The sequence below is a fragment of the Ambystoma mexicanum genome, chromosome 5p (assembly GCF_040938575.1).
Source record: "Ambystoma mexicanum isolate Mex_15411 chromosome 5p, UKY_AmexF1_1, whole genome shotgun sequence".
In the NCBI taxonomy this organism is placed as follows: domain Eukaryota; kingdom Metazoa; phylum Chordata; class Amphibia; order Caudata; family Ambystomatidae; genus Ambystoma; species Ambystoma mexicanum.
In genome coordinates this window covers 300,174,423-300,190,751 of record NC_090930.1, presented here as the reverse complement: position 1 = coordinate 300,190,751, position 16,329 = coordinate 300,174,423, and the positions used below count along the sequence as shown (strand labels likewise).

At 43.7% G+C, this 16,329-nt stretch overlaps 1 protein-coding gene across 3 annotated transcripts in view; it reads left to right on the top strand.

Moving 5' to 3' along the window:
- The window catches only part of PASD1 (PAS domain containing repressor 1), a 622,352-nt gene that overhangs the window by 392,069 nt on the left and 213,954 nt on the right, over positions 1–16,329 (top strand). For 2 of the 3 annotated variants that reach the window (XM_069612735.1, XM_069612734.1), the window contains 3 exons: positions 7,247–7,401; positions 11,059–11,150; positions 13,490–13,579. In XM_069612735.1, the coding sequence (XP_069468836.1) occupies positions 7,247–7,401; positions 11,059–11,150; positions 13,490–13,579 (337 nt within the window). Of the gene's footprint in view, positions 1–7,246; positions 7,402–11,058; positions 11,151–13,489; positions 13,580–16,329 lie in introns of those variants that run through there. The other variant, XM_069612736.1, reaches the window with a different exon arrangement.

The following is a 16,329-nucleotide window of genomic DNA, read 5'->3' as shown; positions in this document are numbered from 1 at the left end:
TAGCTCAGTGCCTCAATTACTACTATCTGCAATACTTCCGGTTACCAAAGCTCACAGCTCTTCCTGCCCTTTTATCTACTGAGGTTAGTTTCCCGGGGTGTAATGACTACCCACTGGCAGTTGTAATCTTCAAGGTTCTATCTCGGTCCTACTCAATGAAGACTGCATGCTCACCATACATCTGTCTACTTCATGTCCTGCGTCATGTTTTGACCGTGGGTTTGCAGGCAGCCATATTTTGCAGTTAGGTGATGAAGAATGAAGGGGAGAAGGCGATCCATTTCAAACAGGTTTTTATCGAATGCTGCAGAAGCAGGATAAATCCGGCCACCAAAGACAGGGATTTCCCTATAAACTCCGAACATAAACAGTCTATACTGCACATAATAATTATGTGGTGCAGTTCCCATTGACTGCTGAATCGCTTTGTACTCCTTTGTGAAGGACTGAAGTGGAGTTGCCAAAGTAGATCAGCCTCCCCCCTGAGACCTCTCCAGTGTGATCCTACTTCTTCTGTTTGCCAGCTTTTGAGCCATCGATTTCCTGGGAGCCATAGAACAGTGACTGGAATCTGTGGCCACACAAGCCCCACTAGTTACAAGGAAAGAAAGACTTTCCAGATCAACCCAAAAGGTCTCTGAAGGAAACAGTAATGAAAACTGCAAGAAACTATTGTCTTTGGTCCCGAAAGCTCTATGCCAGGAAGTGAGAATAAAGATTCCACAAGCCAATGGTTGTTAACTCTTGATGGAATGCTGTAAAGAGAAAAACATGTGACATTTACAAACAAAGTGAACTGAAAAAACTTTGCAAAAACCTACAATTATGAGAAATAATCTGCTCACATCGAAAGTGTGTCATTTTTGCAGGAATGCTGCAATGTTGAACCTACGATTGAATATAGGGCCTGCACTCTTCTAAACTCAGGCAACAGCTGCTGACACTCTTAGTACTTCTATCTCGGCAAGCAGCTGCTATCTGCATTCACTTAATGTGCTGATCTCTTGCTGTCGAACAAGCGCTCCCGCTAGGATGGACATGCAGCAGGAGCATCAACCGGAGGAGGATCACAGCATTCATCCAGCGGCTGCACATCCTGTTTTTGACTTTTACAAATGCTTCTCACATCTGGAACGTCTTCCTCCCACACAGCAGGCCCTGATCACCCCAATCCATTGCGGTGGCCCTCTCCTCCGACATCGGCAGTGATTTGCTCCCGCTTGAGTGAAATGGACTCTTAGGAAGATTTTGTCTGTCACTTTTTTTGCAGCAGGTTCTTTCTGCCACGAATTTCAATATGGTGCCCTTTATTTCTGATCTAGGCCCTGAATACACGCCCATTAAAAAAGGTCCCATAGCAAGCGTTTGGATAAAAGAAAAGTCTAGCACCATAGACTTTTCACGACCTTAGACACATATATTATACAACCTGCTGTTATTGTGCTCTTTGTTTTCTATGATAACATGCCTCACTGTTTCCACACTTCCCATTACACCATTATTCTGTTCTGTCCTGGGTTTTCTGTGCATGTTCACACATTGTATGTTATTAGCTTATTTTGCTATCGCAAATTGTGGAGAAGCGTCAAGGGCTCTAAGCATGTTCCTTTAAATGATGGGGCACATACAGCATGTTGATTTCAGATGTGCCTTTTAGCATGTATGTAGATCTTAAATAATTAACCTCTGGCTAACTTTGGGGATGTGGGGGAAGGGCCAAGGGGTGTCAGCCTAAAGGTCCATTTTTAACATGCAAATACGGTTTTATGTGGTTTGGAGGAGGGTTTGACATTATGTGGTGCATGGTTGTCTTAATACACACAGGGCCTCATTACAACCCTGGCGTTAAGGGGTTAACGGCGCCGTAAAAGGCTGTGGTGCCGTTAAACCCTTAGCGCCAGATTCCCACTTTAACGCCTGCTTTTTGCAGGCGTTAAAGTCCAAGGCGCTAAGCGACCTTGGTGCTAATTACGGCACCGTAATTTACGGTGCCGTAATTAGCGCCTTCCCCATCCCCATTGAGCCCTATGGGGCAAAAATGGGAATGGGAAGGGGCAATGGTGAATGGGGATTTACCGCCCCGCCAACCTTGGAATGGGGCGCTAAATCCGCCATCCAACATGGCGGAATCCGGCATGGACATGGTGCTAATAGCACCATGGTCCAACGCTAGGGTTGTAATGAGGCCCACAGTTTTCCCTGATCACCTCAAGCTTTCCAATTGACACTCTGTTAGGATGGCCATCAAGTGGTCATACAACCTTCTTCAAGAATCCTAAGATGACATACGTTTGATGGCTAGAAGATAATGGGGGACTGGCCAAACTGAGTCCCTTCAGGCTTGAAGAAAGCACAAACTGGCTTAGTTACATACGTTTGGTTAAGGCCCCTGACATAGGACAGGTCTCACTCTAAGACCCTCACACCACACCCAACCCCTTCCACTAGGATCATGCACTGTAGGCACGCTCTTCAGAATCTAGGGCTCTCCACAAGGTAGAGTTTCAAAACCATACATGTTTAGAACATGTGGGCTGGCCACATACAAGAGACAGTGATCTCTGGCCATTAAATGATATCACTGACTATTCTACCAAAAGTTATATTGAAATGAATACAGAGAGACTCTTTGTAGCACTGCAGCTGCTTAGTGTTCCTGACACATGCAACTTCATATTGTGACGTTCAGACATGTAATGCAAACAAACGTGACATATTTAGTTGTTTTGTGTGGTTCCGGGTTGGGGAATGATCTTTGTTCTGTTTTGAGTAATGGAGCGCGTGCGTTCTAATGCTCAATGTTGACTCTAGGCTCGATTATAATGGGGTGTATGACAACATCATAAAATCAGGAAAAGGCTTCCCATTGACTAAGTGACAGACTACGTATAGTGGCAGCACTGGCAGCATCTATCATTTATTAAGACCTGGTGGAGTTCTTCTTCCACTTTAAATGACAAACAGACTAGGAGTAACTAGAAGTATACTTAAAGCAAGGTTTTGGCCAAGATCAGGCCCCAATAAATCAGACAATGGCAGACAGAGCTTCTTAGGTAGTGGGTCTACTGCTCGATGCTCAGGGTATATAGATGGGTGTATCTAGTTGTCAGTAACTGGTCGACAGGCCGGAAGGATCGACTTTTGAATATGATTGACAGGTTCCACTGATAGACCAGCTACTGACGAGCAGGGAGCCCAAATGCAAGGCGAGGCGGGGGCAGTGGTGGAAGGGAGTGGCAGAACACTGGGGGGAGGGGGAATCTCGGGTGAGGAGAAGGGATTTGGAAAGGGGGGAAGAAGGTGGAGCCACCTCCCAAAAGGAAGAGAACAATGAGGGTAACGGTAGAGGTGGGAATGCAGGGGGAGAGCGAGGGATAAGGTTTTAGAAGCATCGAGCAGTTGCACGTGTCTATCACCAGGAATTGAGCAATGTGTCAATCATCTTGATGGGGGAGCAGTTGGGCTCTAGCAAAAGACCTGTAAACCACCTGAGGTTGACAATTAGGCTCAAAATCATTATTTCAACATATCAGGCGAGCCAGTTTGTTGTGGACGCCCGATATTGCATTTCTCTTCAGAAAGACTGGGGATAAGTTATATATATATATATATATATATATATATATATATATATATATATATAGTGGCCATGTAGTTATGGTTAAGTTGCTGTATCCATAGGAAGAGCACTTTTTGGGCGGCTTATAACTTTGCTCCCCCTGGACGAATCCTCACCAAACTTTGCAAAACAAAGTATATGGCCCACTCTGAATTGTTTTGCAAAGTTTGGTAAGGTTTGGTCCAGGGGGGTCAAAGTTATAGGGGGGTCCCAAAATGTCTTTTTTTCCCATAGACATAATGGGAAAAAACTTTGCTCATGCCTACAGCCCAAACCGCTGGACGGATTTTCACCAAATTTGTGGCAGGAGTGGCGGCTTGGTCCCGAAAGCGTGCTTTTTTTTATTTGGTGTAAATCCGTCCAGTCGTTTTTTTTTTAAATGACCAAAACGTAAGGCAAAACAATTACTGATATCTATGTCTGGTCCGTGGACTCACTTCCCTGTTCAGTCCGCGGACTGGCCTCTGATTGGCTATGCTCACCGCGGACTGGCCTCCGATTGGCCAGAAAAATTTGCAGACTTTTGCGTAGTCTGCGGACACCGGGACACGTCCGCTGATTGGATGATGAGAAAACATGAAATGCGTCTGATTTCAAGAAACGCCCGCCATCTTGGATTTGCAGACTTTTTTGGGGTCCGTGAAGAGCGCGGTGAAAACATTTTTTTAAAAAGCAGCATTTCACTTGTCAAACTCGACAAACAATCTCTAGGGAGGTGGGGGAGGTGATGATTCAATTGGATATGGCCATAAGAAGCCAAAAATGGGTTGTTTCACCCCCCGAAGGTCCGCGAACACTCTGGATGTCCTGGGACAGTCCTGTAGTGTTTGGGGACACTTCAGATGTCCGAGGACATCTGTACCTATTTCTGCATTACAGGGTTGGGGAAAAGCAGTTTTGCCATTTTTTGGGGGATTCTGTCAAGAGGGGGCAAAATTAGAGGGGGATCCCAAAATATTGTAAAGGCATATAAATGTGGTGTCATTTGACGAAACTGCACAACATTTGGCAAAACGATTTTGGATCTAGATATAAATGGTATTCTAAAGTTTGGTGGGATTTTCTCAAGAGGGGGCGAAATTAGAGGGTGGATCTCAACATTTTTTGATGGCTTATAACTTTGTTGCTATTTGACAAATGTGGACAAAGGTTTTGAGAAACATTATAGACCAAACCTTCAATGTTTGTGTAAAGACTGAATGGATTTTGTCGAGTGTGGGCTAAGTTATTTGACTATTGTATGTACATACATTTTGAGACTTTTTAAAAAATAAAACATGGGTGGATTTCGAGCAAACTCGTGAGGAGCATTGGCAATGACATTAAAGCATGGTTTTGCAAATGTGCCTGTGTTCTATTTTTTGACAAGTGTAATAATGTAGGTACAAAAAATAGTCATATACCTTTGGTGACTGAGGTATAGCCTGTGGCCGTGGGCAGTGGGCAGTAGCCAGATTGTCTGGGTCATGGCATAAGGTTATTGCACGGACAATCTGGCTACTGGCCATGACCGCTAGGGACGAAAAATGGTGTTACAGTGGCTATGTATACCTGGGACCGGCTATGTGGTAAAGATATTAGAAGGTAGGATAGGTTTGAAAGGGAAAAAAGTGCTTGTGGTAATATGTTCATAGAGTTTTGCGGGCTGCCATGGCAAGGGAAGAGGGGCTGTGTATGGAGCCCTGCCTTCTCTTTCCATGTTGGCTGTCTTGGAAAACGATTTTCCTTCCTTCTTACAGCGGGACGCCGCAGGCATCCCGCTGTAGGAAGACAAATCTATGTTTTAGCACCCTGGGTTCCCGCTTTGGGAGTACTGTCCAGGTAGTCTGCGACTGATTACAAAATTGCACTCAGTGCATTTCACTTTGGTAGCTTCAGCCTTTGGTACACTCCCAACAGTAGCAAAGAACTGGTACACCCATGATTAGATCTTGCTGCTAGAAGTAGGCCCTTCCTCTACCTCATCTTCTTGGTCCTCTTCATTGTCTTTGAAAGTACTGTGCTTTTTTTGTTGTGAAGGTCCTCCAGCTGGTGGTGGTGATGGCTCTTGGGGATGGGGGATGGCAATAACTGATGCCATTTTTAAGATAAATAGCAGTTTTGATAAAATTCTTCCAAGTATGTACTGTGTACTAGATTGGTAATGGATAATGAGTACGAAAACGTGTAGGAGGTGTGCAAGGGAAATTTTGAAGTTGAAAGTTCCTAGATCAGTAGAAAATGCAGTTCCAAACTGTCTGCGAAGGACGGATCTTATCGTGAAGCGCGGATGGGTTCTCGGACACGTCATCATTCCGCGTGCCAGCGTATGGTCATTTGGCACTATCCGGAAGGTCCGCAATGAAGTCAGATGTTCGTAGATATCTACGGATGCAAAACTGGTTGAAATAGTTGCAAAAAGTGTATAGAAGTGTTAAAAATGATTCTAGAAGGTGGGAAATGGCAGAGTTTTAAGGTGACACTTTGTAAATTGGACACATATTGTTCTATTTGGTAAGTATGATATTAGTAAGTTTTAGGAAAATAGCATGCACTGGTAAAAACTCATGAAATTCACTGAAAAAACATTGTTAAAGAGACGTTATGGTTAAGTTGGACTAATAAAAACCTATGAAATTCAATTAAAAAACTTTGTTCAAGGGACGTTATGATTAAGTTGCACTAATAAAAACCTATGAAATTCAATGAAAAAACTTTGTTAAAGGGACATTATGGTTAAGTTGCACTAATAAAAACCTATGAATTTTAATGAAAAAACTTTGTTAAAGGGACGTTATGGTAAAGTTGCACTAATAAAAACCTATGAAATTCAGTAAAAAAAAGTTGTTAAAAGGACATTATGGTTACAAGTAAAATCAAAAAAACCCTGAAATTCGCCAGTTATGGTAAGCTAAGCAACCATAAATTGCACCACCACCGTGCACTGCTAAGACTTACACCCAGGACATCAAAGATGACATCACAAGATGACCGTAATTAGCTCCCTGGGTCCCTTTGCGGGTTGGTTTTTAATGCCTGCAAAAAGCAGGCGTTAAATCCCCCAACCCGCAAAGGGACCTCGTAGTAAGGCGGTAAGGATTTACCGGTACTGGTATTTTACCGGTACCGGTAAATCCTTACCGCCATCCGTGTAATGAGGCCCACTGTATTGCTGACCTGGTCTGGGACTACGCCCCCATGGCCCCGCCCTCCAAGGATGAGAGGGAGCCCCCAATACGTGTTTGCCCATTTCCAGCACTGAATTAAGCCGTGTATTTTTTTTTTCTTAACACCAATCAATTTAATAATTAAGCGACAACCCAGCCCTAGTCTCATGCTCCGATTGTTGTTTCCAAAAGGTAATGTTAGGTCTCTCAACCATTTCAAAAATAAAAGTATTGTTGCAACATAACTAAAAAAATAAACGTTTTTAAAAAAAGAACCCCTCGGAAAGGAGGTAGATGTTTTTCATTTGCAAGGTGTTATTACAATGTAATAAAGGCTGTTTTATTTACCAGGCACAATGTTGACATTGTGCTCTGGCGGTTGCCGTACAATCAGATGCAGGGGGCGGCGGGGGAATTGCTGTTGCTGTATGTCCAGGGGTTTTTCTGTTAATCTTTCTTCTCTCTGCTTTGTGTTTGCCAGGGCTTCGCGCAACAAATCTGAAAAGAAAAGACGAGACCAATTCAATGTCCTCATCAAAGAACTTTGCACAATGCTCCAGGGGCATGGACACCCCCTCAAGATGGACAAGTCCACAATACTGCAGAGAACAATCGACTTTCTACAGAAGCAGAAAGGTGCAGCTTTTGGTAACCTCGCGCACGTGCTGCCGCCATTACTGCGTCGCTTGAAAGCTGGGCCGCCGTCGTTTCGTATTGTCTGGCTGCGTGGTCGCTCTGTTTACGCAGCCGCCTCCCCCCCCCCCTCCACATCCCCCGCACCTCCTCTATTTCTCTGGGTTCCTTTCTAGATCTATAGTTACTCGTTATTTGTAGTCGCTGACAATGGAAGCCACCGGCGGCTCTTCTGTTGCTGCCATGGTGTTGCTCAGCCTGGCACAGCTCTTTTGTCATTTTGTCTTTTTTATCATGTACAACCACAAACAGCGCTTGCGCGTCGATGAGCTTTTCATCTCCCATGGTTGGCACTGGGTCTGGTCGGGTCTGCCTTGCGTTAAGGAACAGAAATGACACGAGGCGCCAATTATCTAGGTATACAAGCTCCCAATGTTGAGAAATCGGAGGCAAGTGGCTGCAAACCTGATCAGTTCTATAATTAAATCTCAAGGTACCGCCTTGACTTGCATACTCTTTGCAAACTGCTACCACATTCCAGTGGTCCACATTCATCTCCAGACACTTTGTGTGTGCACAATGAGGTGCTTGGGTGATAAAATGATGTGCATGGAGCAAGAAATGAATCCTTCCTTTTGCAAAGGGGATCCACAAAAGGCCTCGGAGCAGCTAATCAAAACGCACTTGATCGGGTAACGGCAGGTGTTGCAGAGCAATCGATGCGTTAATAGATCATGGGGGGCCTTTAAAGCTAGGAACAGAGAGTTCTGTGGTCTGGATACTTGACAGACATATTGACGTTCTCCAACACAAATCCACCTAAAAGCAGGGGGTTTCAATGATTTGCCAGTAAAGGGAATGGTGGGTGGAGGAGTATGTGTCAAAAAGGCTGGCTTGTGGCCATAAATGACATTGTGCGCAAGACAAAGTGCCTTAAATTTGATCTTTGACTTCACCAGTAACCAGTGCAGTCATGGGAGATACGGTCACAAGGCCCCAGATCATATTCAAGCAGCAAGATTGTGGTATTGTTCGAACTCATTTGCGGCATAGTCAGGAAGGCCCAGGCAAACTGTGTTAGATAGTGAAGCCCGGAAAGTACCAAGTTCCTAGATCATGATGGTTGGTTGCTAGGCAATACTTGTACATGCTCGCTAATAATTTTAGCTGAATAAACTGGTCTGAGCCACGGAATAAATGTGTACAGAGCGAGAAAAGGATCATTGTTTATAACAAAATTCTTCACTACCCCAGCACAAACAAAATACACCATTGGTATCAGGTCCCAGAAATGGTGTAGGGATATTACAAATGAGTGATGTTGGTGCATCTGGGAATGTGATATTACTGAAAGTAGAAATATAAGCTAGAACGTGTGTGCTTGTATAGCCAATGGCCTCAAAACCATTTGGACCAAACTGGCTTTATTAGGGCCATGTGGATGGTTTTGTCCAGGCTCTCAGGGTGGTCGCTATTGACGTGGCATAAACCTCGAAACCGCGTAAGAGATTTCAATGTAAAATGTGAGTCCTCAGATGGTACCAAACAACGAACATTGAACCTAAGAATGGACAGCACTGTATGTCTATGTGTCTATCAGTCAGTTAATTATTGTTTCAATATATAAGGCTAGTGCAGGTTGATAAAAGATCAATGAGAAATACCAGCTTGGAACATTTAACATTATACAGCCACACAACCTCATTACATCTGTAGTCCTGAAAAGGCTGAGGAAGTAGCCCTTATGAAACATTACTCTGCTTGCAAATATGCCAACCCCTTGACCACCCGCTGAAAGGAAGAGTAAATGGCAGGTGTGACTCTACCTGGCAACAGACACATGGCCTGCCCTTGAAATCTCTCCCTGTCTCATTACAAACAGAATCCACCTGTTCAGCCATCACATTCCAACGCTCTTTTCCTCAAACAGTGGCGTCTTTTTACAGATTGCCAGGCAGCAAACCTGCTACTGCTGGTCTCTCCTTTCTGATGCCCAAGTCTGCAAGTGCAACCCCTGATACCCTAAGACAGGTGTCTGAAACCCTGGCCTCTCCAGATGTTTTGGACTATGAGTCCCATGACCCCTCACCGTTTACTATATTAGTAAAGCTTGATGGGCTTTGTAGTGCAACACATGTGGAGAGACAAAGTTTTCAGAACCCTGCTCTAAGCATTCCAATGGGCTATCTATCCTTGAGTCACGCGTCCCGACATGGGCAGGTAATGCCAGTGTTTCCATTCACTGTTCCCATCCTGCAGAAAGGTGCACTTATGCATGAGGTTGCAGCTATCACTCTGGCAGCACAAATCTTTATCAAATGGGCATCCAATGTCCCCAGCGGGCACATACTTCCTTTCCTTACATTTCTTGGTCCCTCACAAGTCCACCTTGCTTCATGACTGCGCAATGGTCCACATACTTGAGGATTCGGATGAAATTGGCTCTGTTTTTGCCACTTCTTCTGTTCTTGTGTTGGGACGGAATAATTATTTCTCAAATTTCAATCTATAAAATGTGTACAGACACTAAAATTGTGTTTGGTTAGTTTTCACAAAATCTACTAGCTAATGGAGGAGAGAAGATTAGAGTTCTTGGCCAAGATTAAAACTAATATATCCCTACGTATTTCTCTCGAGCGGCACAGCAGGTGGTGTGAATTGTACTGAGTATAAGCGGCACTCGGGTTGCCATTATATCCCAATCATAGGTTATTTTTCCGTTCCGCGAAGACATAGGCCAGTGTAATCCCTTTGATCCCAAAGGTCTGGCCGCTGGTTCCGTGAGCGGATCTTTACCTCGTCGGCAGCTCCCAGGTGTCTAAGCGTGCACAACCCTAACACACCTTGCATGTATGCAATACGCTACAAAGAACTTCATGTAAATGAAATTTAAAAAAGACTGGATAGTTGAATCTATGAATAAGCTTTGAATGCTGCTTTTTCAAATTTTCTTTTTGTTCCAAATTAGCATTTTTGAAAAGCAATACTCTTTCAAATTATGGTGGTTCCTCTGACTCACTCACTATGCTCCCATTCACCCCTTATTAGCTCAGCCCAAGACCCCAGGCATGCGTTGGGGCGATTTAGAAATTAGATTTCCAAATCAAAATTGGTGATTAGGGAGGTTTTGCTCTTTTTTGTACACAAATGTACAAACTTCAGAATCTGTAATCTGTGACTATTGAAATGTTCTCTGATTACTTCTGTGCCCCACTCTTTCATTGGAATTGGGATTAAGTGCTGTGCGTGCAGTGATAGCACCCGGTTCCGAAGGAAGTGGGCGAGCAAATGCTTCTTAACCAATGACAATCCTGCACAATATGATGTGGTAGGTTATTTATAACGCGCTTAATACCCAGAGGTTTCTAAGCGCGGACTCGGGGATCGAAACTGTGTCACTCTGTGTGGTCTTGCTTCCAAGGTGAGCACGTTGCCCCTGAGCTATCCTCCCGAGACAATAGCCTTCCATTCCATCGTTTTTAGATCATAGGAACCACCACAGAAGGAGACAAATCATATCAAAATCATCCCTGGCCCGCCCCCAAAGGGAGCGGTGCAGATCTAACTGTGAGGCCCCTGGTCTATACCCCCACAACCTGTTTTATTTCTAGTAATTGCAGCACAGCTGTGTTATCATTTGCATGTCTTCTTCTTTTCCAGAAATTACAGCACAGTCGGAAGCCTGTGAAATCCGGCAGGACTGGAAGCCTTCATTTCTGAGCAATGAGGAGTTCACCCAGTTAATGCTTGAGGTACGAAGGGTGCTGGAAGGGCCTTCTGTGTGAGCGATCAACAACAGAATATCATTTGCATATATATGTGTATGTGTGTATACTTATATCAGTGAAAATGATTTAGTTGAAGATACAATGAGATTTCAGCTTAACACAACAACAAAAACAGACCTTTGAGGGTGAAGCAAAGCGAAGGAAGCTTTACCCCTTGCTCCAGTTATGCAACTCATGGGCACGCAGATGACGTCACAGATGACGTCTCTGGTGACTTCATGTATGAAATCTGGGGTGTCATCAATGTTAATACATATCACACCTAATAGTGCACGGTATCAAGTAATCTGGAATATATGTGCACTGGCGTCATTGCTCGCGAGGAAACTTGCAGACGTTTGTAGTTCAGCTGTGTAATTGTGCGAGTTTGTCACGTGATATACCAATCGTGTTGCACATTTTGTAAATGCTGTTGCTGCTTGGCACATAATCTGGCCGCTTTCAAACGATTAACAAATATTTGCAAACACACCTCGTAAAGTATATGTCAGTGTTACTTCCAGTAACGTCGGTGAGAATCTCCTAATTTAGAAGCCAATCCGCCATTCGTTTCTCCTCGCTTTCCTCATGCACCTATTTCTTTCTCTAAAGTACCCATTTACCAGCATTTCAAATTGTATTTCAATTCCATTTTCTTTGCCACACTTGAAAAAAAAATACCAGACCACCTCCAAATCCCAGACTTTGACAAATCCTCATCTCCCCGGCGATCAAGCATTCCTTGACCACCTTTCCTATATTATTTATTTATTTGGATTTGTAAAGCGCACTAGCAGCCCAAGGGCATCGAGGCGCTGTTGCTTGAAATGTTCTTAGTTACAGGAGGATTACTTAGCTCATGGTTACAGTGAGCAAGGAACTTGACAATAATGCTAAGCATAGGTGGTTACAGTTTTGGTTTGTCATACCGTTACAGTGAAGGTTACATTACAAGTAGAGAGGAAGGTACAGTCTTATAAGTATCAGCGCTTATACGTACCTGGGGCCTGTGATTCAAAGATGGGCATTTGAGGCTAATATTTTAGTTCTCAGAGCCATCAGTGCACTGTCCACAGGTCCAAATGTACAGCAGAGAGGGCCTTCCAAATCGCTCATTCCATGAAATCCCTTACATGCGGTCCCACACACCCTGCAATGTGTGCAACGGTACCATTCCTTTTGGTGGGTCTTTCCTGTTTCACCCCAAGGGGAACCTTCATTTATTCGCGTTTTGGTCTCCTTTGCTCCTGATAGATGGGTTTGTCCTGCATTCGGTCCATATGTTCTAATGCTGCCTCTAAGCCTTCCAGCGCAGCCATAGATCATCAACGTAATGATGCAGGTGAGTGGTGCAGGCAGGAGGCCCAGCCAGGGCAGGCACTTCAATGTGCCTGGAGCTGCAACTAGGACTTTTCCAGGGGAGCTCTAGTGTCAACGTGGCTGATTCACAAAGGCATTACTGGGAGCAACCTCTCCTTACTCCTGATTTCATCTTCCCTTTGCACGATTAAGACAAGAGTAAGTCAAACTTCGAGCTGCTATCTTTTTTGTGCAATAAGTAGTGTCTCTCCAGGAGAAAGTGAAGTGTAAATGAGTGTTACTACCAGTGCAGTCTGTGTGAATCAGCCCCAATGGCTCTACTCACGGTTTGAAAGCACGATGGTCTTCAGGTCTAGAACTGGTCTTTCTCTTCAATGTTATGTTTGCTCCTTCTAAGACTGTGATCATGTCTATGCTATTCTTCTCTCCTGCCATTGCTCAGTTTACATGTTTACAATCATCGTTAATCTCCTCATAAGCCTGGCGCTCTAAGCCATGTGCCGTTTCTGTAGCTGACCTCTAAATTATTGTAGGAGATGTCGCTTTTGAAATTGACACAATCATTGAGATGAGGAGGGCCAGTCATATTTATTGGGCTAACACAGCCTCTTATAGAATAACAACATTGTTTACAAAATGTGAATACACATTGAAAATACATTCATGGAACAACTTGAAAATGCCTTTGGGGAATAGTGAAGAAGGCAGCCAACACAAAAGCACTGTCAGCTTTTTCAAACCTCTGTGAATTGTGTGCTTTTATCAGTATATCTGCAAAGGTCTAATATGTTCATGTATTCAGGGAGGTGCTTAATCGGGGTGACGTTCATAACAGCAGGGTAAGCACATCTTCTGATGTGTTAAAACCTCTCAAGACTATTAAAACATGCTGACTAATAACGCTGAAACCAATGTATAGGTCTAGTTTAAAGGGTTTAAATTGAGTGAAGATGCAAAATGTGGAATATATATGTAATATTATGTTATCCACTTCTCTCTTGTAGGCACTTGACGGCTTTCTTATTGCACTCACCACCGATGGAATTATTATTTATGTATCTGATAGTGTCTCTTCCCTTCTTGGGCATTTACCGGTAAGTTATACTAGCCCCTTTTTTCATCAATACAAATAGAATGGAGAAGACACCAAACTAAGCTATTGGTCTTTTCAATACATGTTTTGCATTAATACTGTGCAAGTTCATCCATGTAAGAGATGAAAGAAATTGGTAGTTTCCATTTCTGGGCAAAAATAGTCTACAGGAAAAGAATTCTTTAATGGACGCCTTATCACTGAGTGGATGCCCTTTAAATGTAAGATCATCGCAAAAGGAACAATTGATTACTACTAGTCATTCAGGGTAGTGATATACCTATGGATATGTATGTGAATGATGTGAATTATTACTAGAAGTTGGATGTCCTATAGTGTGTTCTTCTAAAGTAATGCGGGCATTGATTAGGTTTTACACACCTTGGGCCTAGTACACAGAGATTTGCAATGGAGCAAATAAGGAGATGCCAGTGAGCATGGAGGGATTGCCTCGGCTGCCCGATGCCTGAGTCTTAATGTCTGAAATGCCTGCAGTGTCTTTGACATGCTCACGGCCAAATGCAATTTCCAAACGGTTGCCCCGGAGCCTCTCAGACAGGCTCCAGACATCTCCAGATTTGCTCTAGTTTAAGGCTTCATGAGTAGTGGGAGCGAATCTGAGCTGCTCATCAGCATCTGCGGATTTACTCAAGTGTATCTCTCCGTGAATCAGGTTCATTTTGTTCAACTAGTTGTAGACTTTTTTTAACAAACTAATATCACTTCTGAGAGGATGCAGACTTGTTTTTGAAATCTATGTCCCATCTGAAACATGTCTCTAAATTCAAAAATCATTGGCAAGTTTTTTTGCAAATCGTCATCTAAAACACTGGCCCGATTCACACTGCGTGTGCCATCTGCACATGTAAGTCAGGAACCAACATGTATTATGCGCCTGGAAGGGTCCACAAAAGGGAATAGGATGGAGCAAATGGTATTACAATAAAATGGTGGAAAGTAGTATGGCAATAGGTGGCCGTGGTATTTCCAACTCTAAAGATATCATGCAGATCAAGATCAATGGCCGTCCAAATCGCCATCTATTGGAATAATAAGAATTCATTCTGAGATACACCTCTGATGATGTGGGCTATTCCGCATGCACCCAGAATGCCGCAGAGAACAACTGCAGCAAATGCACGGGAGGCTATCATATGACAGGTGCGTCGGTATGTTTCGGAGGCCATTCCTTTCCATCTCAGGAGGAACGGCAAGTTGAGTATTGTGGCTAAAGTTCAGTGGGAAGCTTAGCAGAAATCCATCACTGTGAATCCTGCCATCCAATCAGAAGATCCTTCCCAAACATCTGACATGAACAGCTTGCTTCCTCTTATTGGAGGGATATTGTGTTCACGAAAGACGGGCAGCCGTGCCATAGCACTCTTCTTCCCTATCTTGTAATATCAGCTCACAAAGTGCTACTGGGCCCCAACCATCATTGTGAAGAAACAGATGTTCATTGCACCTTCACAATGTATACCCTGGAGAACTGAACTGTCAATGAGACCTCATTCCCAACGGTATTGCCCCCGTTTGCTGAATGGCAATTTGCCCACTATTTTTTGTCACATTTCTTACCACCTTTTTTTACTGCAAATCTATATGTGATAAGTTGGGGAATGGTATACAAAGGTGGTGCGAGGTTAGGGTGCTGGGGGTCACCCCTTAAAGTTGAACACATCAGTGATTGTTTTCTTTTTAGCAAAGTGTCATTTGGCAAAACAAATCGAGGAAACCTAATAGATCCTTCCCAGCTGCCACCACTCCAAGGTCTGGGAGCATATCTATATCCTATGATATAAACAGTGGTCGAAGTGTACGAAAAGAAGTAGTGGAACTATGTTCCCTACTTGCCTGCACCGCTCTCCACAGACCCCATCGCTGTGCCCCCTCCCATGCCCAGTAAAACCCCCAAAACACATGTGCCTGCTCTTTAAGGAAACGTCCTGTGCAGTCCACTGAAAGTGCAAGTTCCAACCTCTTCCTACACTTTTATTTTAAAACGAAACCGTTCCGGAACGGTTTCTTTTTTAAAACAAAAGTATAGGAACGATAAAACTTAATTAAAAGAAGTAGAGGAGCACCTCTCCCGACCGCTCCCGCCCACTTCGACCACTGGATATAAATGGCCCAACAATGCAACGTATTTCTCTGATCACCATAGATCTTTGCCTTAGAAGGCTATTTCAATTGACTGCTCCGATACCTACACAAACAAAGCCGGGAGGACTCTGATGCGGGCTGTTGACTGACATGTAGGAGCGAGGACCTTCTGTAAAGGAGCCTCGCTATCCTACCTTCGCATCACGCCCATTTCCTGGTTTATATTGATGTAGGACATTTCTATGCTGTTATAAGAGAAGAGAAGCCAAGAGCTCATGAGAATACGCTGATTGACACTAGGATCACCCTATGGGATGGCAGGGGAGGCCTTCAACAAAGCAGATGTTTGTGTCTTTCTGGAGGTCTGCAGCTGCTTTACTGGTCTGCTGCATTCGTTAAGATGCTTAACAGTTACAAACTAGACAATTCTGGACCATTTCCTTACATTGGTTTGTTATCATTATCTGGACTTTGAGAATATGTTTGTAATGTTGTCCAGCTCTGCTGAATGAATATTTGATACCAATATGTGCAGTATCATCCTAGCCATATATTGAAACATAACCCTTGCGTAAAGGTACCAATTTTCAATTTTGATTTAGCTTCAGCTATCAATGTTCCAATTCCTGTTGAGTGTTAAAAGGAGTG